Genomic DNA, 24,230 nt, shown 5'->3' with positions numbered 1-24,230 from the left:
TACTACAAGTCTGTAGTATAGGTAAATTTTTTTCCCCCTCTACTTGATATTTTTTTCTACCTTATCAATTAGTTCAACTTTTTCTCAGATGAGCAGAAAAAAGGTTTTTTTAAATCCACACATTAGATTTGTGTCAAAAAATTGGGAAAATATTGTTTAATTTTGTTTTTTAGTTCTTCAGATGGTTGTTAGTAATGTTTGAGACTTGTTCATATCTTCCTTATTTTCACGCCAAAGCAACATTACAAGATTTTGTCACGTGCTTTCCCCCAAAGATTCAGTTTTTCTTTGAAATTGGAAAATAGTCTTGTTACTTGAAGTCAAAGCATTTTTTGCTAAACTTATTTAATTACTTCATATAATATATATACATATGTGTGTGTGTGTATGTGTGTGTGTGTGTTTTAGAGTAACACAATACTTTTATTTTACTTATTTTTATGTGGTACTAAGGATTGACCCCAGTGCCTTACATGTACTAGGCAAGTGCTTTACCACAACCCCAGCCCATTTTTAAAAAAATCTGCCAAGAGTGCTAACTTCTGCAGTCATTCTTCACTCAACAAAGATGGCCTACTATTTCCTTGAATGTAATTCTGTATTTCACCTTTCAGCCTAAATTCCCTATCAAGAAGTCCTCTGCTAAGCCACTGGATTTCTATATGTGGTGGGAAATTACTCATGTGTGCTGGTCTTTTGTTTAATAAAGCAGATCATTTTTGTAGCATCATTCAGGACATTTTCCATTTTGTTTCCAAGGGTTTTTAAAAAAAACAAACAAAAATCATTATTTTATTTATTTATTTTTACGTGGTGCTGAGGATTGAACCCAGTGCCTCACACATGCTAAGCAAATGCTCTACCACTGAGCTACAGCCCCAGCCCTCTAAGGGTTTTTAATGTTATACCTCTATGAAGAAAGCAATGTCTTGCTGGGGTTGTGGCTCAGTGGTAGAGTTCTTGCTTAGCATGTGTGAGGCACTGGGTTCGATTCTCAGCACTACATATAAATAAGTTGCCCATTGACAACTTAAAAATTATTAAAAAATAAAAAGAAAACAATGTCTTGTCACAACATCAGGATGTTCTTATTTTCCCCTCATGAGAGGAGTGAATCTTTGCCTTGAGGAAACTACTAAAGTGGCATCTCACTGTTTCACCAAGACAGACTATTTGTTTCCTGAAATGAAGACACCACATTTAATATGACTTTGCTTGTTGGTATTAGTTCTTTGCCACGTGAAAAGTTGTTCTTGGAATTCACTATCACTTAAATATTTTTTTAAATTACTACCTGACACACATTGGTGAATCTGTTGATTTGTCAACTTGAATAGACAAACTGTTATTTCTCAGTTTATTAAACAAATCTCTTCTTCAGCATATGCCAGGCCATCAGTATGTTGACTTACACTGTTTGAGAGTAGAACCTTTTCCATTTCTCATATTATACTTGGTGTTTTATTCACTATCATTTTATGTCCCAACATCTGTGTGATTCCTATCCCTTTCACCCTTTTTCTGGGCAATTAGTTCTGATACTAATAACATTCTTTCTGATCCTTTTCACTGGATATGACTTTTTTTTTTGAGATGCTGGGGATCACAACCAAGGCCTCATTCATTGCAAGGCATGTCCTTTACCACTGAGTTATATCTGCAGCCCTTAAAAGCAAAACAAAACAAAACAACAACAAAGTTTTACTTTGTTTAATTGAGATTCTGGCACTTACCTTGACTTGTCCAGTGAGTGTGATTTATATTTATGTGTCTTTTCAGTTTGTCTGGAACTGTTTTATGTTGTTTGCATAGATGGTGCATGGTGGAATAAGACAACGTTGGATTACAGCACATGTAAAACTCATCAGTTGTTTTATTGTAGTAGTAGGTTATTGTTTTATATCTCTTATCACATTGAGGGGTAAAATGGCTCAAAATATTATAGTTCTTTTTTTAAAAATATTTCTTTCTTTTTTTTTAGTTGTAATTGGACACAATATTTTATTTATATTTATATAGTGCTGAGGATCAAACCCAGGGCCTCGCAAGTGTTAGACGAGTGCTCTACCGCTGAGCCACAACTCCACCCCTGATTATAGTTCTTTATTACTAACTTTACTAGAATTTTTTATGAGCCTAGGTTTGGAATCTTCTCTTTTTAAATCTCATCTTTAGAAATCATCATACTAGACTGTCAGACATGTTTATAAAATGCAAATGCTAATAAATAATAAGTGAAAAATAAAAACTAGGAAAGTTGCAAAACATATGAAAACTTCACAATTTATTTTACTTTTATTACTAAATATTCATGTTTTGCAACAACTTCTATTCTGAACTGTACCCAGCGTCCTACTCAGTGCAGTAGATATGAAAAAAGAAGTAACATAAAAATTGGAAAGGAAGATGTAAAACTGATTAAGAATCTGCAGCAATAAGTTTTCTTAAATTTTTAGGGAAAAATTAGAAAATGAAATAAAATGTAAAACGTAGTACATCTGTAGTCATTCAGTAACTAGGAAGAAATTTAACAAAGATGTGTGATACCTCTTCATTGTAAATTAAGTATGTCTTTAGCTCCCCATATATGCTCCCATAAGTGCTCTTTTGTTTTTCATTTTAATTCCTGGTCTAAAAGCAAAGAAATAAGAACCTAAGTGTGAGTTTCTCTTGTGCTGTTATTGTTCTCATTCATTTTGTTTTAATAGCTTTTCCCTTGACAGTATAATAGCTGTGTTTTTGGCTCTTCTACTTACATAGCTTGGTAAAAATGGTTAGGCTTTTATATATTGATTATTCTGTCTTTGAGGTTGTTTTGATTTAAAAAATCCCATTTATTTTAAATTTAACAACAACAGTAATGTGGGGACAGTGCTTTTTTAGTTTTTATGTTTTTGCTGCTGCTTTTTTTCTTGGGACTCTGGGATTTTGAAATGTATTCATTCTTATTGTTTGTCTTTCCAGGATAAGTTGGCCTTTTGATAATTTATATTTGATGGTGATATTTGATAATGGGGAAAAAACTTTTAATCTGAAGGAACAAAGGAAAATATATCAGATTTAGTAATATCGATCAATATAGAAAAATTATTTTGAAAGATTTTGACTGTCCTTCATTCTTCTCTTTTAGGGTGTGTACTTCCAGTTTCCTGCACTGATCCCAACCATTTTTTGATTGGCCACCTCTATTAAAAATTTTATTTTTTAACTTAGTATGATGTCAAAATAAACTGCACTATTATCTATAACTATAATACACTAATAAAAACATTAATTTTTTTTAGTTTATTCTTTATGCAATCTTCATTTAACCCTTTGGAGGCTGAGGGAAGCATTTGTCTCCTTTCATTTATTTAGAATGCATATGCATTTCCCAGTTCTTGGCCCTTTCCTCTTTTTTAGTTTGGAGAAAGTGTATTTTATTTTCTTTCTTACTTGAAAGGCCGCTTAATTTTTTCTTTATTAAATTATTTATTTATTCTCATTTGTTATACATGATGACAGAATGCAATTCATTTCATATTACACATATAGAGCACAATTTTTCAAGTCATTGGTTGTACACAAAGTATTTTCACACCATTCCTGTCTTTATACATGTAAGGGTAATGATGTCTAACTCATTCCATCTTCATTCGTACCCCTTTCCCCTCCCTTCCTCTCTCTCCCCTTGGTGCTATCTAAAGTTCCTCCATTCCTCCCATGCTCCCCCACCATCACCATTATGAGTCAGCATCCCCATGTCAAAGAAAACACTCAGCCTTTAGTTTTTTGGGATTAGCTTACTTCACTTAGCATGGTATTCTTCACCTCCACCTGCAAATGCCATGATTTTATTCTCTTTTAATGTTGAATAATGTTCTATTATGTATATATATCAAAGTTTCCCTATGCATTCATCTATTGAAGATCATCTGGGTTTGATCCACAGTTTAGCAATTGTGAATTGTGCTGCTATAAACAATGATATAGTTGTAGTATGCTGTATTTAAGTCCTTTGGGTTTAAACTGAGGAGTGGGATAGCTGGGTCAAATGGTGGTTCCATTCCCAGTTTTCCAAGGATTCTCCATACTGCTTTCCTTATTGGCTGCACCAGTTTGCAGTCCCACCAACAATGTATGAGTGTGCCTTTTCCCCCACATCCTCACCAACAATTATTGTTGTTTGTATTCTTAATAGCTGCCATTCTGACTGAAGTGAGATGAAATCTTAGAGTAGTTTTGATTTGCATTTCTCTAATTACTAGAGATGTTGAACATTTTTTTCATATGTTTGTTGATTGATTGTATATTCTCTTCTGAGAAGTGTGTTCAATTCCTTGGCCCATGTATTGATTGGGTTATTTGTTTTTTTGATGTTAGCCAAAGCATTTCTTAGCAAGAAGAGTGAAGCTGATGGCATTACTCTTTTAGACCTTAAATGCCGCAGTCCGGCTGCAGCAAAATAGCCGGGGTGGGGGGGGGGGTGACGAGCAACTTGTGTACATTGATACAGCAGGAGTAGGAGCCGTTTATTGTAGGACAACAGAGGTTATTTATACATTCCACACAGCTTATCTTAATTAACATAAACTAGATACAGCAGTCAACCAATAAGGAATCTCCACACTTAATGGCTCGCTGGTGTTACTTCACAAACCACTCCCTCTGGCATTTTGCCAGGCGCCATCCTGACTTGTTTACAGACTCTAACACTTAAACTATACTACAGAGCAATAGTAACAAAAACAGCATGGTATTGGCACCAAAATAGACCTGTAGACCAATGGTACAGAATAGAGGACGCAAAGACTAACTCACATCACTACAGTTATCTTATATTAGACAAAGGTGCCAAAAATGTACATTGGAGAAAAGATAGCCTCTTCAACAAATGGTGCTGGGAAAACTCGAAATCCACATGTAATAAAATGAAATTAAACCTCTGTCTCTCACCATGCACAAAATTCAACTCAAAAATGGATCAAGGACCTGGGAATTAAACCAGAGACCTTGTGCCTAATGAAAAAAAAGTAGGCCCAAATTTTCATCATGTTGGATTAGGCCCCAACTTCCTTAATAAGACTTCTATAGCATAAGAATTAAAACCAATAGGGCTGGGATTGTGGCTCAGCAGTAGGGTGCTTGCCTGGCATGTGTGAGGCCCTGGGTTCAATCCTTAGCATCACATAAAAATAAGTAAAAATAAAGGTATTGGGTATAACTACAACCAAAAAAAAGTTTTTTTTTCTTTAAAGAATTAAAACCAAGAATCAATAAATAGGATGGATTCAAACCAAAAAGCTGCTTCTCAGCAAAAGAAACAATCAGTGAGGTGAATAGAGAACCTACAAAATAGGAGCAAATCTGTACCACAAGCACATCAGACAGAGCACTAATCTTTAGGATTCATAAAGCATCTTAGTTTTCTTGTAGTAGCTCTTTTATGTACTCTTGATTTTCCTGCCTTCCTCTTTTCCTCATAAGGACACTTTTGATTAAATTCAACCCCCCCCCCCATTCACAACAATGTCTCCATATGAAGATCCTTAATTTAGTCACTAGCAAAATAAATCCCTTTTGCCACACAGGGGCTTTAGATGTAGTCTTAAGGGAAAGGAGGAATTATTGTCTACTAATAAGCACTATTACCAAGTTAGGACCCCCCCCCTTTTTTTTTGTGGTACTGGGGATTGAACCCAGGGCCTTGTGCATATACTCTAATTTTTAAAATCCCATCTTACCTGCTAGTCAGTTTGGTTAAGTGAATTTTCATCTTTATATTTCAATTCGTGTAAAAGGAGTTATATAATTTATTTTTTTGACAAACTGAGAACTCAAGGTGAGGTTTATTTGGAAAACTTAAAAAAAATAAAGGTTAGAAAATGATTTCTAAAATTTTAAATATATGTAGATATAAGAATTTTTCTTTTTAAACTCTTTAAACTTAGAAATCATATAATGATGGGATTATTTCAAAAACATTCTTTTTCAAAGAACTCTGTTCACTGCATTAATTTCTTTCAAAAATCAGTTCCTTTGTTACTTTCATGTTTTGTTAAAATGGTAGTGTTTCTTTGAAGGAACAGATTGTTGCTTATAATTATTTTAAAACTAATTGCAAACTATAGAAAGTTTTTGTACTCACAGAATATCTAGCAGATTTGAAACTTTTGCCTTTTTGCAAAAGGAAATTTTTAATTTAACTCTAAGTAGTCATTCCTTAAAGCTTTATGAAAGTGATGTACCATTTTAAAGGTCTTTCTTTTTAAAATAAAATTTACCACAATTCATCTGGTAGTAGATAAACTACAGTATGTTGTAGAATATTGAAAATGAAGGGATGAGTGAACCTTGTCTGCTAGTCCCTGTTTCGTGTAGGATTCCTAGTCTTCCATCAGGATTTCTCCATGCAGGTCACCCTGTGAAATGTAAATCACCTGACATGAGCCCAGAGAGATATGGTTGTCAGACTGTAACATTAGTAAAGCATAATTTTAAAAAAATATTTTTTAGTTGTAGTTGGGACACATCACCTTTATTTTATTTATTTATTTTTATGTGGTGCTGAGGATTGAACTCAGGGCCTCGAATGTGCTAAGTGAGCGTTCTGCTGAGCTACAACCTTAGCTCATAAAGCATAAATGAAAAAAAATTTATTCTAATTTGTTGTATATGACAGCAGAATGCAATTCAATTCATATTACACAAATAGAGCACAATTTTTCATATCTCTGTTGAACATAAAGTAGAGACACACCATTTATGGTTTTATACATGTACTTAGAGTAATGATGTCCCTCTCATTCTACTGTCTTTCCTACCCCCATGCCCTGTCCCTCCCCTTTGCCTTATCCAAAGTTCATCTATTCCTTCTATGCTACACCCACATTGCCATTATGAATCAGCATGTATGAGAAAACATTTGGCATTTGATTTTTTGGGATTGGCTTACTTCACTTAGCATTATATTCTCCAACTCCATCCATTTACTTGCAAATGCCCAGGTTTTATTCTTTTTTAATGCTGAGTAATATTCCATGGTGTGTGTATATATACCACATTTTCTTTACCCATTCATCTATTGAAGGGTATCTAGATTGGACCCACAATTTAGCTATTGTGAATTGTGCTGCTATAAACCTTGAGGTGGCTGTGTCCCAGTAGTACATTGTATTTAAGTTTTTTGGGTATAAAGTGAGGAGTGGGATAGCGGGGTCAAATGGTGGTTCCATTCCCAGTTTTCCAAGGAATCTGCGTACTCCAGATTGGTTGCACCAATTTGCAGTCAAAGCATAATTTTTTTTTTTTAAAAGAGAGAGTGAGAGAGGAGAGAGAGAGAGGAGAGAGAGAGAATTTTTAATATTTATTTTTTAGTTCTCGGCGGACACAACATCTTTGTTGGTATGTGGTGCTGAGAATCGAACCCGGGCCGCACGCATGCCAGGCGAGCGCGCTACCGCTTGAGCCACATCCCCAGCCCCAAAGCATAATTTTTTAATGGGAGTTTTAGATTAAAAATTTAGCAAAGTTTCTGTAGAATCATCCAGATTGACTGAGTTATATACTGACTTGTGTAGCTGCTCCCTTTCCCTTGTTATTCTGGTCATCAAAGTTCTGCCCATTAACATTCATTGATATATATTTAACTTCTCTATTGAGAGCTTGTGAAAGGCAGAGTAGTAGTTCACATTTCATAGTATATCTCATTGCTGTGTTCCGAGGACATAATAGTTACCACTAAATAAGTGAATGAATTAATAGCAAATGCTCAGTAAATGGTTTTTATGTGTGATGTGTTAGGCTTTATGTCTTTTTCTGCTTTCCAAACATTTGGTTTTAAGAAATGATTATTATAGTTTTAGAGACTGGAGAGTTTATGTAATTTGCCCAAGGAGATGAAAGTTAGAGCATGAAAGAATTTTTCTTTTGGAGAGTTATTTTTATTTTGAATAAGAAATTTCTGTCTCCCCCTAATCCCTCCTCTTTTTGTGTTAGTGATTGAACTCAATGTTGCTTAACCACTGAGTCACATCCTCAACCCTTTTATATTTTATTTTTTAAATTTTGAGACAGGGTCTTACTGAGTTACTGAGGCTGTCTTCGAACCTTGATCCTCCTGCCTCAGCTTCCGGAGCTGCTGGGATTATAGGTGTGAGCCACCACACCTAGCTAGAAGTATATCTCTTAATAGAATAAGAAAAATAGTATGAAAGATATAAAGGAAGAGGTCTCATTTTCACTGATAAACCTATTTCCTTTCTCTTTTGTCCTGTTTCTTATAAGTAATCTCTCTTATTTATCCATTTATTTATTTTTCGTGGTGCTGGGGATTGAACCCAGGCATGTGAGGCAAGCATTCTACCAACTGAGCTATATCCCCAGCCCCCAAGTAATCCCTTTTTATCAGTTTCTTGTGACTTTTCCCGTGGTTCTTTATGTAGGAACAAAGAAAAATATGGGTTTTTTTGTTTTGTTTTGTTTTGTTTTCTGTGCTGGGTATTGACTCAGGGCTTTATGTATACTAGGCATGAGCTCTGCTGCAGAGCTGTACCTGCAGCCCCTCTATGTTCTTTGTTGCTGTTGTTTGTACTCTTGTTTGTATTGAACCCAGGGGCACTTCACCACTGAGCCATATCACCAGTCCTTTTTATTTTTAATTTTGAGACAGGATCTTGCTAAGTTGCTGAAAGATCTTGCCAAGGTTGCTGAGGGATTGCCTTGAACTTGTTATCCTCCTGCCTTAGCCTCCTGAGTCACTGGGATTTTAGGCAAGTGCCACTATACCAAGCCTTATATATTACTATTTTTGCCTTTTCCTATATAAAAAGTTTCATACTACATTTTTTTAACTTGTACTTTTTATTTTACGTTCACTTTAAAAAAAATAGACTTTAGTTTTTAGACAGGTGTAGATTTACAGCAAAATATGGCAGAAAGTATAGAATTCTTGTATATTCCCCCTCTCTGATTTGGATATGAGGTATCCCCCAAAAGCTCATGTTAGTTTAGGAATGTTCAGAGGTGAAATGATCAGATTATGAGAGCTGTGACCTAATCAGTGGATTTAACTCTTGATGGACTAATGATTACTGAGTGGTGGGATGTAGCTAGAAGAATTAGATCATTAGGGTGGGGTGATTGTGCACTTGGGGATTTTTTGGGAATTCTTGTCCCCAGCTCTCTTTCTTTACTTCCTGGCTGCTATGAGCTGAACAGCTTTCCTTCCCATTCCCTTCTGCCATGATGTTCTTCTGCCTTATCTCAGGCCTAGAACAATGGAGTCAGCTGAACATGGACTGAACTTATGAGACTATGAGCCCCCCCAAAACTTTTTTTCTTCTAATTAGGTCTTGTCAGATATTTTGATCACAGTGATATCGCCAGTTAACTGTGACGAGTCCTACTTCTCCACATGTTGAAATTTGAACATTAGAGAAGCATGCCAAGGCAAGCATATGAAGCAGGATTTATTTAAAAAGGGGTAACATAGACTTCTCCCGCGAGGGAGAAGGGGCTATAGCTGGTATCATGGTATCCCAAGAAGCAAGGTGTTCTGCCCTTTTTATATGTCCTATGCTTCCTTTGTTCTCCTGCCTTTCCCCTCTTATCTTTCTCCTTCCTGCATATGTGACTAGGCCCAGGAATGTTCAGTGGGATGGCCAAAAGGTGGGAAATAGGTGGGCTGAAGGGGGAAGGGCAGGATGGAGTAGACAAGGACTTATAGCTCCCTGTAGGGAGGGGAATTTCTGGGATGGTTACCTTGGCAACAGGTTGGAGCAGGGGCAGGTTCTTGATAAGATCCCTCAGGGGACAGTCTCCAACTTCCCAGACTCACTCAAAATTGGCCTCCTTGACCCGACTCGATTTATAACTATTTACACTGACTGCTGTCTAATTCTGGCTTCAACCGCAGTGTAAAACTGATTTTATACAGTCCTCCTACTTTTTATCAATATCCCACATTAGAATAGTGTATTTGTTATAATCAGTGATCCTACATTGACACATTGCTCATAGTTCATAATTTACATTAGAACTCACTGCTAGTGTTGTACATTCTCTGGCTTTGACAAATGTATAGTGTTAGTTCCACCATTATGGTATCATAGGGTGATTTCAGTACACTAAAAATTCTCTGTGTTTCTCCCTCTCTCTAACCTTTGGCAACCACCAGACGTTTTTATTTTCTCCATAGTTTAGCCTTTTCTAGAAGCCATATAGTTGAAACTGTAGAGTAGAAAACATTTTTTAGATTGCCTTTTTTTCATTTTCTAATATGAATTGAAGCTTCCATGTCTTTTTTTTCTTGTTTTCATGTCTTTTCTTGACTTGATAGCTCATTTATTTTTTATCACTGAATGATATTCTATTGTCTAGATGAACCACAATTTATCCTTTCACCTTCTGAAGGGTATCTTGGTTGCTTCCAAGTTTTGGCAGTATGGTATAAAGCTGCCATAAATATTTTTTTGCAGGTTTTTGTGTGTATATAAATTTTCAACTCATTTGGGTAAATACCAATGAACTTGATTGCTAGCTTGATGGAATGGTAAGAGTATATTTCTGATTGTGTCAAACTGAGCCAGGCAAGTTGGTGCATGACTATAATCCCAGCTACTCTGGAAGCTGAGGCAGGAGGATCACGAGTTTGAAGCCCACCGGGGACCTTGCCTCAAGATAAAATTTAAAATATTCAAAAACAGAAAAAAGGGCTGGGGATGTAACTCAAAGGTAGAATGCTGTTGAGTTCAATCCCCAGTACTTTCCCTGCACCCCAGATTGCTTAATTGTCTCAAAGTGACTGTTGCAGTTTGTATTCCTACCAGGGTGAATGAGACTTTCTGTTCTTCCCTGCATTCTTCAACATTTGGTATTTACAAGTGTTGTTAGATTTAATGTGTCCTGAACATCTTTTCTGATTAGCATATAGAGCACTTCTGCCTTTTTGAATATAGAAGGATACTGTGGATGTGCTGTAGTTTATTTAGTTTGTCCTTTATTGATGGCCACTTGTTATTTCTGATATTTTCCTTTGGTAACCAACATGCACTGACCTTCAGTCACTTCAGTTCCACGATTTAAAAGAAAAAAAAGGGGGGGTTTGGTGTTTAGCCTAGTGGTGAAGCACCCCTGGGTTCAATATCTAGTACCAAAAAAAGTAATTCGCATTTCTTTTTCTGTTTATATTTTGAGGTTATGTTTTGGAACTGTTGAAATATTAGGAAGATTAATTCTTTGTGATATGAATTACAAGTGTTTTTGGTTTATCCTTTGACTTCATAATGCCATGGGTTTGATTCTGGTTTGTCCACACTTTTTTTTTTTAAATTTTCTGATATTGCAGATTGAATCCAAGGGTGTTCTACCACTGAGCCCTTTTTATTTTATTTTGAGGCAGGGTCTCAAACTTTAAATCCTCTTACCTCAGCCTCTGAGTTGCTGGGATTACAGGTGTGGGACACTGTGCTAGCTTACTTAATGCTCTAATCACTATCATATCATTGTGCTCTCTCAAATAATATATGTTCTATATTCCTGAAAAGATTTATTTATGCATAACTTTGACTTAATGCATCACTTTGACTTAATGCATCTAGGATTTAAAAACTCTTCTAATGATAACTTCTTCCTTCAATAGACACGGCATCAGCGAGGAGATACACATCCTCTAACTTTAGAAGAAATTTTGGATGAAACACAGCATTTAGATATTGGACTCAAGCAGAAACAATGGCTAATGACTGAGGTAAGAATAGTCTTTTTTTAAAAAAAAAATATTTTTCTTTTTAGTTGTAGATGGATACAATGACTTTATTTATTTTTATTGGTGCTGAGAATTGAACCCAGTGCCTTACACATGCTAGGCGAGTGCTGTACCCCTGAGCCATAACCCCAGCCTCAAGAATAGTCTTAAAAATATTATGAAAAAAATTAGTTGGTCCCAATGTCTTGGGAAACTGAGGCAAGGGGATCACAAGTTCACACCAGCCTCAGCAATTTAGCGAGGCCCTAAACAACTTAGTGAGAATTTGTCTCAAAATAAAAAGGGGTGGGAATGTGGCTCAGTGGTTTAGCACCACTGAGTTCAATTCCTTGTAAAACCACTCCCTACACACACTACAAAAGTAGTAGATTACCAAGTGATGGTTGCTGTAAGTGCTATTTGGTTTGTTTTTGGCATTGCTAGGAATTGAACCCAGGGCCTTTCATATGCTAGGAAAGAGCTCTACCACTGAGCCATGACCATCTGATAATGCTTTTTAGTTTTCTCTTAAAATAAGTGTTTGTTTTGTTTCTCTTAAAAGAGTCTTTGTTTTATTCACCAGACATCATATATATATCTTTCTTTTTGGGGAACAGGATCTTGCCATGTTGCTAAGGTTAGACTTGAACTCCTGGGCTCAAGTGATCTGCCACTTTAGCCTCTTGAGTAGTTGGGACTACTGGTGCATTCCACCACCTCTGGTTAAACATACATGTTTCTAAATTGTTTGACTTGTTGATTTTCTTGTAATTTTTTGTAACTATTTGTTTAAATTTTTTCTTTCTTTTTTTTTTTTTTGGTACTAGGGATTGAACCCAGGGATGCTTTACCACTGAGTTACATTCCCATTCTTTTTTATTTTTTATTTTGGGACAGAGTCTTGCTAAATTGCTGAGACTGATCTTGAACTTGCAATCTTCCTGCCTCAGCCTCCCAAGTCACTGGTGTTGTAGGTGTGCCCCACTGTGTGTGATGTTTAAAAAATTTTTTTTCTTTAAATTTTTAGTTGTAGATAGACACAAGTCCTTTGTTTCATTAATTTATTTATTTTTGTGTTGTGCTAAGGATCAAACCCAGTGCCTCACATGTGCTAGGAAGGTGCTCTACCACTGAACTATAGCCTCAGCCCTTAAAAATTTTGAAGACTAGCAAAAGTTTTGAAGAAGTCAGTATACCAATTCCACTTTCATTTTTACAGAATAACTGGTTTATTTTGAATTGCTAAATTTATAATTTGTGTGCTTGTAAATTATATTTTTGTTTTGGGAAATTTAAAGCATTAGGTACCATAGGATAGCAAGATGCTTTGTACTACTACTATTACTATTATGGCTTGATATTTAAATTATTACCTCTAGAAAGTTACTTAGAAAGACGATTATGTATGAACATTGTGTATGAACATACATCCTTGTGGGTAACTCTAGTACTGTTGATAGTGGTAATTTGGAAATGAATAGCACTTTGTATTATTTATTTTTATGGTGGTGGGGGATATGAGTAACATTTTAAACATTCAGATAGTTGCTTCTTTTGGGCTTATATATTAAAGGACAACAAAGGAGACTACTTTCCAGGACCAGTAAGATTCTAAAAGACCAAATGTAAAATTCCTAAAATATAATTCAGTTAAATTTATTTTACAGCTCTTCATTTTCATAATATTTTTTAAAGATATTTATTTTTTAGTTATAGGTGGATACAATGTCTTTATTTTATTTTTATGTAGTGCTGAGGATCCAGCCCAGTACCTCATGCATACTAGGTGAGCATTTTACCTCTGAGCCACAACTCCAGCCCCCTCATTTTCATAATATTCAATGAACCAGTTAATCATTGAAGTACTTGGTCTTTTAGAAGCTACTAGGCTATTACCAGAAGAAAAACTGTCAAGATTTTTAGCCTCAAAGTTTTTGGTCTAAATCAGCTTGCATGAATGTTGCATAATGGTAGTAGATATTAGTGGTGGAGAATAATGGTAACCCGCATTTAAAATTGCTGGTTTATCTAATACGGAAATTTCATGGACGTGCCAACATAAAAGATTATTTTTATTATATTGTTATTTTATTCTCTCTCCTTTCTGCATTTCTTCTCTTTCTCCTTTCAGGATCAGACTGACAGCTGCAGAAGAAAATAAGTAAAGTTGCTCTTTCTTGGAGAGCTTTCCTTCTGCTATTAGCTGTATAAAACAACTGAGTAGGAGCATAATTATATTCAGTAATTCCTGCATTCTTACTCAGTTGCATTCTCAAGCTGGCATTATAGGTAAAATTCTTATATGTACCAGTCTGGTTCTTTTTAGTTCCTTCCACAGCTGCTAATGCCAGTGATAACCAGGTGAGGAGGACTGACTATTGCTTTGTTCATCCCAGAGTAATGTTTCTCATGTTGCATATATATACTTTGGAGGTGGGATGGGTAATACCCAGTTCACTTTGTCTATTAAGAATAGGTGTTTTATTTTTATTTTGTCTTCCACAAGAATATGGGTTCAGTTTTCTTCAAAACTCTTATGATAAGATGGTTTATTTCTCCTCAAAAAAATGTATATAAATAGTACACATATGAGGTTTCCTTTTGTTGATATACTCAAATGGTGTCATTGTTACAGGCATTAGTCAACAATCCCAAAATTAAAGTAGTAGATGGGAAGTATGCCTTCAAGCCCAAGTACAACTTGAAAGATAAGAAGGCCCTACTTAGGCTCTTAGATCAGCATGACCAGCGAGGATTAGGAGGAATTCTTTTAGAAGACATTGAAGAAGGACTGCCCAATTCCCAGAAAGCTGTCAAGGTAACCTCTGTTTCCTTTCTGTGTCTTAATAGAAAAATAGTTTAAAATATTTTTTAAAAATATATTCTTGGTTTTAACTTTAAAATATTTAAGTCATTTTTAAAGCCTCTATCATTCACACACACGTGTGTGTGTGTGTGTGTGTGTGTGTGTGTGTGTGTGTGTGTGTGTTTATAGCCACTCAGAGACTTGAAATATGTGTTGTGCCATAGAGCAGGAAAGAGGGTAGTCATCTTTGTGTAACTTAGCTCTCTTTTGTTGCTATAGTAGTATGATTATTTGATTCTTCAGAATATTTCTGAAAATTTTTCCTCAACGATATTAGTGTTCTTTGTCAAGTTGTGTTTGTAATCAAGAGCTCCTTCAACAATTCTAGTAGACATTGCATGAAAGCACAAAAGCATTAGTTGAATAGGCTGGCTGTTTCGGTATGCTGAAGTTGCTCTCAATAAAAGTTATACTGATGTATATTACATATGAGCAGCATATGACAAATCCATTCTTTTCTTTTAGCCTTAACTCTTCTTCTTGGAGCATTTTTATTCATGAGTATTTTAAGGCAGCAAGAGATTTGGGCAGAATTTTTACCTCTGATCAGATTTATTATATAGAGTTTCCTACTTTCACTTTCCATGTGGTTGCCCCATTCTCTTGTTTTCTGGTTCTTCTCTCTAGACACACTGAGGATTTTATTGAGTTTTAACTGCAGATTGGCTCTTTCTTCCACCATTTTCTGCCTGCTTTTGGTTGACCTCAGTTCCTTTTGGTAGTTTGATTTTTAAAGTATTTTAAGGGTTTTATAGTGATTTCTGTTGGAGGATTGGTCCTTTAGGAGCTACTTGGCCTCTGCCAGTAAAAGAACCCTCCTAAGATTTTTAACTTAAAATATCTTAACTTAATCTATACAAATGTGAAAAGTGACATGTCACAAAAGTTGATAAATTATGAACTTTAAGAGCATGTTGAAAAGTAAAGCTACTGAATCTAAATTTTTAAGACTACATGTTTCCTGCTCCACTCTTTCTTTTATTTTGATAGTGGCCAGTATTACTATACATTAGATTTTTTATTACTTCTAATGTGGCAGTGCTATGATCCGGTAATTCCTTAATTTTGTGATGTAAAGTCACTTTGATACTCTATTTTCCCTGGTTCTGTTCCCTTAGGATTACAGCTGAAAGGGTCATAAAAAGCACATAGTCTGTTCTTATTTTAAAGCAAGATTGTTTGAAACCCAGAATTTCAATTCTATTTTTAAAAATATAAAGCTATGGGGATTGGGAGTATATAACTCAGTTGGTAGAGTGCCTGCCTTGCATACACAAGGCCCTGAGTTCTATCCCCAGCACCCCCTCAAATATATTATGTGTACACACACACACACACACACACACACACACACACACACACACACACACACACATGAATATAAAGGTGTGTTCTATCAAGGAGTTTTTTGGCATACCTAAGCTAAATCCCTTTTGCATTGTTTCTCTTCAGTTCCTTTTAGAGATGGAAGATAATTACTCTCATTGTTGATCATACAGTGTTTTGAAGAAATGTATGATATAGTGCTAGCAAAGAGCACAAAGGTTTTTGGAAAAGCAATAAAACAAAAGAAGGAAGAAAACTAGTGACTATTCAGATTACTCATCCCTCAGTATTTGTTATTTGGGGGTTTTCTAACTGCCAGCATAGTCCTATTCAGCTAATCTGTATTTGTGATGTGATACATTAATTTTAAAGATGATGTATTGAATGATCTATACTGTTCTTTTTTAAAATTAAAAGTAAGTTTAATTGTGGTAGAAAACTTATAAAATTTAGCATCTTAACCATTTTTAAGTGTACAATAGTGTTGAGTATATTTGCATTGTAATGCAAAAGATCTCTATAATTTTTACATTTTACAAAACTGAACCCTGTACCTCTTACACAACTACTTTTCCCTCTTCTCACAGTCTCCAGCAAGTCACCATTCTATTTTTGACTACTCATATAAGTGAAATCATCCAGTCTTTTTGTGACTAGAGTATTTGACTTTGATGTGATACCCTCAAAGTTCATCTATGTTGTAGTAGCATATGTCAGGATTTCCTTCCTTTGTAAAGCCAATTAATATTCCATTGTATGTATATACCACATTTTTGTTTATCTGTTCATCCATTGATGCACATTTGAATTAATTCCACCTTACCCATTACAAATGGTGCTGCTGTTAACGTGTGCAAATGTTTCTTTTGAAACTACTTCAATTTTTTAAATATATATATTTCTAGAGATAGAATTGCTGGATCATTTGATTAGTTCTATTTTTAATTTTTTGAGAAATTGCCATACTGTTTTCCTTAGTGGTTGTACCATTTTGTAGTCCTCCAACAGTGTACAAGGGTTCCAGTTTTTCCACATCTTTGTTAACACTGTTATTTTCTTTTTATTTCTGATAATCATCCTGATGAGTGTGAGGTGATAGGTCATTATAGATTTTTATTTTTATTTTTTATTTTTTTATAACAGGGATTGGTATCAGAGACACTTCACCACTGAGCCACATCCCCAACCCCTTTTTATTTTTTATTTAGAGATAGGCTCTCTCCTGAGTTGCTTAGGGCCCCACTGAGTATCTGAGGCTGCCTTTGAACTCCTGATCCTTCTGCCTCAGCCTCCCAACCTGCTGGGATTACAGGGATACACCACCATGCATGGAGGTCATTATGGTTTTGATTTGCATTCTCTAATGACTAGTGAGTTTGAGCATCTTCATGTACTTATTGATGGTTTCATCTTTGGAGAAATGTCTGTTCAAATCCTTTGTTTTTGAATTGGGTTGTTTTATTGTTGATTAGTTGAGGGAGTTCTTTGTATATTCTAGATATTAATCTCTTCATAGACACATGATTTGCAAATATTTTCTCTTATTGTGTAGGTTGCCTTTTCATTCTGTTGATTGTATTCTTTGGTGCATTTTTTTAAAAAATTGGATGTAGTCCCATTTATATATGTTTTTTACTTTGTTGCACATGCCTTTGGTGTCTTGTCCAAATCAATAGCAAATCTAATGCCATGAAACTTTCCCCTATATTATTCTATGAGTTTTATAATTTGGGTCTTAAGTTTAGGTCTTTAATCCACTGAGAGTTTATTTTTTGTTTAGGGAGGTAAGATAAGGGTTCAACTTTATTCTTTTACATGTTTCAGTTTCCCTAGCACCATTTGTTGAAGCCGCTCTCCTCTCCCCATTGAGTGGTATTGGCACTCTTGTTGAAGATCATTTAACCATGTATACAAAGGTTTATTTCTAGGCTCTTTATTCTGTTTCATTAGTGTATATATGTCTGTTTTTATGCCAGCGCTACAATGTTTATTTGTTGTAGGTTTGTGAGTTTTTAAAAATTTTATTTATAGTTAGACATAATAACTTAATTTATTTTTATGTGGTGCCTCGAATATGATAGGCAGGTGCTCTACCACTGAGCTACAACTCCAGCCTTTGTGATATCTTTTGAAATCAGGAAAAGTGAGATCTTTAGTTTGGTTCTTTTTTAAGGTTGGTTTGGCTATTTGGGGTTCCTTGATATTCCATATAAATTTTTGGGTGGATTTTTCTATGTCTGCAAAAAGTGTTAGTGGGATTTTGATGGGGAATACATTGGGTCTGTATATCACTTTGGGTAGTATTGACATCCCAACAATATTAAGTTTACCAGTCCATGAACATGGGAGTCTGTTGATTTAATTGTATCTTCCTCAGTTTCTTTTAGCAGTATCTTCAGTACAGTCATAACCATTTACCACTTGGGTCCCATGGACTTAATTTTATCATTTTTAAATATTTTAAGTCATTTTATGAATATTTTAAAAAAGTACAGTTTCATAATACATTTTAATAAGAATTTAGCATGTTGGTATAGCATGTCCTTAGCATATGTGAAGTCCTGAGTTCAATCCCAGCACTACGAGAGAGAGAGAGAGAGAGAGAGAGAGAGAGAGAGAGAGACTGACTCTAACATAACAAACATCTGTTAAATTTTGGCAAATGCACATCAAAAAGAAGAAAGAATATTATAATACATCCTTTTATCAGAGTGAGACGATAAAGATTCTTATCACAAAATATATTGTATGCTGAAGTTTATTCTGTTGAATAACTGGATGAGAATACTTTGTTTTTTCCTTAGAAGTATCTCATTTACTCAGTAATTTTTGTTTTGTTTTGTTTTGTTTTTTGGTACCAGGGATTGAACCTAGATGTGCTTAATCACTGAGTCACATCCCCAGCCTTTTTAAAATTTTTTATTCTGAGACAAGGTCTTACTAAGTTGCTTAGGGCCTCACTAAGTTGCTGAGGCTGGTTTTGAACTTGTTATCCTTCAGCCTTATCCTCCTGAGCCACTGGTAATCATGCACTACCATGTCTGGCCATTCATTGATTCTGAAGATTGAGATGATTTATGTGTTGTGTTGTCATCTAAAGACTTTATTTTGGGGGGAAGATGTAGCAGCCTCTTTTCCGAACCACCCCTTTGCCTGCGGACTTCTCTGGGGCCAGCAGCCGCCCGACTAAGGGCCCGGGGCCACGGGCTCAGCAGACGACCATGGGCTCCGTGTCCAACCAGCAGTTTGCAGGTGGCTGCACCAAGGCGGTGGAGAAGGCGCCCGAGGAGGCGCCAGTGGACGCGGCCCAGGCAGCAGACAACCGCAGTTGCTGCATGATGCCGGCTTCAGTAAGTGGTTCAACGTGCGCATGGGGTTTGGCTTCCCGTCCATGACCGCCCACGCTGGGGTCGCGCTTGACCCCCCAGTGGACGTCTTTGTGCACCAGAGTAAGCTGCATATGGAGGGCTTCCGCAGCCTGAAGGAGGGCGAGGCAGTGGAGTTTACCTTTAAGAAGTCTGCCAAGGGCCTGGAATCCATCCGTGTTACTGGCCCTGGTGGTGTGTTCTGTATTGGGAGTGAGAGGCGACCAAAGGGGAAGAACATGCAAAAACGCAGATCCAAAGGAGACAGGAGCTACAACTGTGGTGGGTCTAGATCATCATGCCAAGGAATGCAAGCCACCCCAGCCCAAGAAGTGCCACTTCTGCCAAAGCATCAATCATATGGTAGCCTCTTGTCCACTGAAGGCCCAGCTCCCAGGGCAAGCCAGCCTATTTCTGGGAGGAAGAAGAAGAGATCCACAGCCCTGCCCTGCTCCCTGCAGAGGCCCAGAATTGAGCCATAGCGGGTGGGGACTATTCTTTTGCTATCAGGAGTTCAAGGAGCAGGCATCAGTCCGCAGAGTGGAGAAAGTGGGGATAAGGGTGGGTTGGGGGTAGCTGGCAGTGCCAAGTTTCTCAGGCGGGGGGTTCCCCTCATCATCCCATCTTCCCTTTCAGTGGGGGGAAGGGGCGAGGCAAAGGAACTCCAACCATGCTCTATCAAAATGCAAGTAAGGGCTTTGGGGCAAAGCTACCTTAAAACCTGTGTGCTTTATCTGAGTCTTCACCCAAAACCTCTAGCTTTTGAAAGTGGCCTGGATAGGGAGGTTGTTTTCCTTTCAAAGAAGGAAATGTAATAATATTTCCCTTACCAGGGCATGAAACAGTTAATACAGAAGATCAGATGAATGGACCCAACCCACAAACTACCACATTCTGTTTGACAATCTCAGGAGCAAAGCAGGGTTTTTACATCTTGTTTCCTTCCTAATAATCCAATCTTGGGACATAGTGCTGGAAACTGTCCCAAGTCATGGGTTGTGAGGATAGGCAAAAGGGGTGGTTGGGGAAACAGCTGCAGACCCACTGCTCCTAGCTCACTCCCACTCTTTCTGGGCCAATGTGATTTTATTTATTTGCTCCCTTGGATAACTGCACCTTGGGTCCCACTTTCTCCAGGATGCCAACTGCTCTATCTGTGTGCGAATGACGTATCTTGTGCATTTTAACTTTTTTTTTCCTCTTAATATAAATTAAAAAAAAAATGGCCCTCTGGTTTTGTATTTTTGTATATTTTAATCTAAGGCCCTCATTCCTGCACTGTGTTCTCAGGTACATGAGCAATCTCAGGGATAAGGTGGCAGCAGCTCCAGATCTGCACAGCAGGAATAATTTTTGTTGTTATTTTTATCACCATGGAGAGCAACCATTTGGAGTGCACAGCCTATCGAACTACCTCATTTCTGCCAATTAGAGCTCGCTTTTCTGCTATACTGTCCTCTTGAAACCCCCTCCATCTTAAATGTTTCATAGGAGACTAGGTTTTAATTGAGTTGCCCCATGACTTGATCTCCTTGTACTGGAAAACTGGAAATTAGTCTAAACAAAAAAAAGTGGTGCAGAGAAGTTTGAGAGGTGAGGGCCAGGTAGCAGGCCCAAAGAGGAAGCCAAAGTTAAGTGATGGTTGTCTAATTCTAGGGCATGGAACTTGCTTTACAGACCCATCCTTCACCAGATTAGCCTAGGCCTACCATGTACAACAGGGTGTATATGTGTTTTTGTTTTAAATTTTTTTAAAAAAGGAGAGTAAGGATGAGTTCAAAGACCAGTACCCTTATCCCACCCTGTGCTGTACTAGGAAGGCTATATAACATCCTTAACCTTCTTAACATCCTTAACCTTCCAAAACTCTTGGCTTCCAGGGAGACCCATAGCAAGGAATCTTTGTGGCGCCCAGAGCCAGTGTCCTGCCCTGCTGCAATAATTATGAGTAGTGTCACCGTAGCTAAAAGAGGAAAGAAAGGGGGTTTCATTTACATGCTGTGAGATCACCGCAAACCTACCTCACTGTGTTGAAATGGGATAAATGCAATAGAATGCATTGGGTGGTGTGTGTCTGATCCTGGTTTCTTGTCTCCCCCAGATGCTGCCCCCCTCTAGTTATTATATTTGTCTGGGCTTTGTAGGACTTTACTGAAGTCTCTGAGTTGGTGATTGCTAGGTGGCCTAGTTTGTGTAAATATAATGTGTTGGTCTTTCTCCATGTTCTTTTGGGGTTTTATTGTTTACAAACTTCTTTTTGTATTGAGAGAAAAATAGCCAAAGCATCTTTGACAGAAGGTTCTGCACCAGGCAAAAGGATCTGAAACATAATTTTGGGGGGCCCTCTTCTTGAAATGGGGGTCTTAAACCATCTTTTATGTTCCTCTTTCCTTGTTTGCTATTTTGGGCCAGATCTTCTGTCCTAAAAGCCTGACTCTCTCTTTTTTTTTTTTTTTAAAGAGAGAGTGAGAGAGAGGAGAGAGTGAGAGAATTTTTAATATTTATTTTTTAGTTCTTGGCGGACACAACATCTTTGTTGGTATGTGGTGCTGAAGATCGAACCCGGGCCGCACGCATGCCAGGCGAGCGCGCTACCGCTTGAGCCACATCCCCAGCCCCAAAAGCCTGACTCTTATCCTACCTTCTTGTCAAAAGAAAACCTACATACACATTTAACCCTTTGAGTGTCTCTACAACTCTTAAATGACTTATGCCGAATTCCTAAAGAAGCTGGGATTCCCTGTCCCTTGTTCCTAACCTCCTGAGTCAAGACCAGCTCTTGATGCAATTCATGCCAAATACCACACTACTGTTTGCGTGGATCAAACCTACTTAATCTGTAATTCTAAAGTAGAGAGAAGCAATTGGGGGCTTTCCATGTACAAAGTGGGGTCAGGAGACCAGGAAAGAAAATATGAATGTATGTTCAAGTCACTCAGGAACTTTTATTCAGGTGCAAGAAACTTATGTCAAAGTGGCCACAAGATTGTTTAATAGGAGACGGACAAATGTAACTCCATGTTTACTGCTAGAAACCAAAACTTTGTGTGAAATCTTGAATTTTATGGGGAGGGAGGGAAAGTATGTACCTATCTGTTCTTTCCTTCATCTCTTCCCCTCATTCCTGAAATACAGGAGACTAAGCCCCCTTGGGCTTTGGTGACCCCCACTATTGGGGTGTTTTATATTATGATTTGATTTTGCTGTACCCAGATACTTTCTTCCTTTCCTATTTTCTAATCATTTTATAACACACATGCTGACTCTTCCCTTCCTTCTCCTCTCCCTGGGAAAATCAATGAATAAAGACTTATTGGTACTCAATAAATAAATAAATAAATAAAAATAAAGACTTTATTTCTGTGATGAATTTCATTAGATAGCAGTCTAGAATGCTGCTAACTGGCTTTTTGAATTCATATTCTGATTCATCTAATAATAGTAAAATATATTCTGTCAGTTTTCTTGTTTTTCCTCAGATAGGAGATACAGAGTTTTGAATTGTTAAATTTGGTCAACGAAAGCTAAAAGACAGCAGAGCCTCTTCCAGTATTTCAATCTTTTGGAGATTTCTTCTTTCTTTCTTTTTTACTTTTTTTCCATTTTTGAGACCCAGTCTTCCTATATCATCTAGGTTGGCCTTGAATTCTTGGGCTCAAATGGTTCTCTACCTTAGCCTCCCAGGTAGCTGGAAAACAGGTTTGCGCCACCACACCTGGCTTATAATAAGCTTCTTAAAATAATTGTAGTACGTGGGCAATGCCATTAGAAGAATGATTATTCTGCTTTGCCTCATACTTCTAGATGAGTTAATCATCCTTCCATTTTCATATTTTAAAATGCTTTTTAAAAACATAAGTAGAAATAATTGATTGGTAATAATGAGTAAGCAGCAAAATATTTCAAGGTAGAGGAAAAGTAAGAACACAAAGACCCCATAGTGTATCTTGTATTAATAAAAGGGTCCATTGGGTCCAAATGGTAATTAATTAAGTTTAATTCCATTAACATTTTTTTTCTTTTTGTTCTTTGGACTCAAAAAACAAAAGGTTTTAAAATATCAATCCTTAAAAATAAAACTGTTCAAGAAAGAGACTCAAAGATGGTTTGAAACTGGGTCCAGAATTCTTTTTTGTACACAATTTTTTTTTTTTTTTTTTTTTTTTTTTGTGCAAGGTAATGTAGAATTTACTGAAAAATCTTTCTTTATCTTTAAGGCTTTAGGGGACCAGATACTGTTTGTAAATCGTCCTGATAAGAAGAAAATACTTTTTTTCAACGATAAGAGCTGTCAATTTTCTGTAGATGAAGGTGAGCCTTTTCTTTTTACTTTCTTTAGTTTGTAAGTACATGGCAATTTTAGTGTGATAAAATTTATAATATTCATAATACAGTTATAATTTAAATGTTACCGCTCTCTTAGCATTATCTTAGAATACAGCTAAAGGACATTATGTTTAATATGTTGTTTCTTAGAATGCAATTCAAAATGTTATTTAAAAGATTTTAGGTTAATTATACTTGCAATCACAATATAACAGTTTATGATTTCTTGTTTATTGCTCAACTGTACCAAATAGGTATTTATTTTTCTATGTCTGTAGTTTTACAAATGTCACTTCATGTTTCAGTAAGAAAGCTTGATGCAGGATGCATGAAAGAACAAACTTACGTTGGTGACTGGTATTTTCTTAACTTATGAATTTTCAGTTATCACATTGGATAAGGAAGAAGATAAATTTTTTCTTTCTGGAAGTTGTAGAGTCGGGTACTAAGCTATGTTGTTTTGGATTTTTGTTTCAAATATTTGGAGGCAATATTGGTTGTGTAAAATATAACTGAAGATGTTTAATGAAAAGAAATTTTCTTCACAAATTCAAGCAGAAATTCCCATTTAAACAAGTACGAGGGTAATATACTGTAATTTGTATTGCTCTTGAATTGTTGT

The 24,230-nt window shown here is 36.5% G+C and overlaps 1 protein-coding gene and 1 pseudogene across 2 annotated transcripts in view; both read left to right on the top strand.

The window, feature by feature from the left end:
• The window catches only part of Gtf2e2 (general transcription factor IIE subunit 2), a 74,314-nt gene that overhangs the window by 29,775 nt on the left and 20,309 nt on the right, over positions 1-24,230 (top strand). Inside the window, exons 4-6 of the mRNA XM_005340373.4 lie at positions 11,621-11,728; positions 14,361-14,543; positions 23,500-23,593. Of these exons, the coding sequence (XP_005340430.1) occupies positions 11,621-11,728; positions 14,361-14,543; positions 23,500-23,593 (385 nt within the window). The remainder of the gene's footprint in view (positions 1-11,620; positions 11,729-14,360; positions 14,544-23,499; positions 23,594-24,230) is intronic.
• Positions 14,403-23,548, top strand: LOC144370431 (protein lin-28 homolog A pseudogene; annotated as a pseudogene). Its single transcript, XR_013430400.1, has 2 exons — positions 14,403-14,543; positions 19,037-23,548. The product of XR_013430400.1 is annotated as a protein lin-28 homolog A pseudogene (transcript).

The sequence above is a fragment of the Ictidomys tridecemlineatus genome, chromosome 14, assembly GCF_052094955.1.
Source record: "Ictidomys tridecemlineatus isolate mIctTri1 chromosome 14, mIctTri1.hap1, whole genome shotgun sequence".
Classification (NCBI taxonomy): domain Eukaryota; kingdom Metazoa; phylum Chordata; class Mammalia; order Rodentia; family Sciuridae; genus Ictidomys; species Ictidomys tridecemlineatus.
Note: the sequence above shows the minus strand (reverse complement) of the source record. Positions and strands in the feature narration are given on the sequence as shown.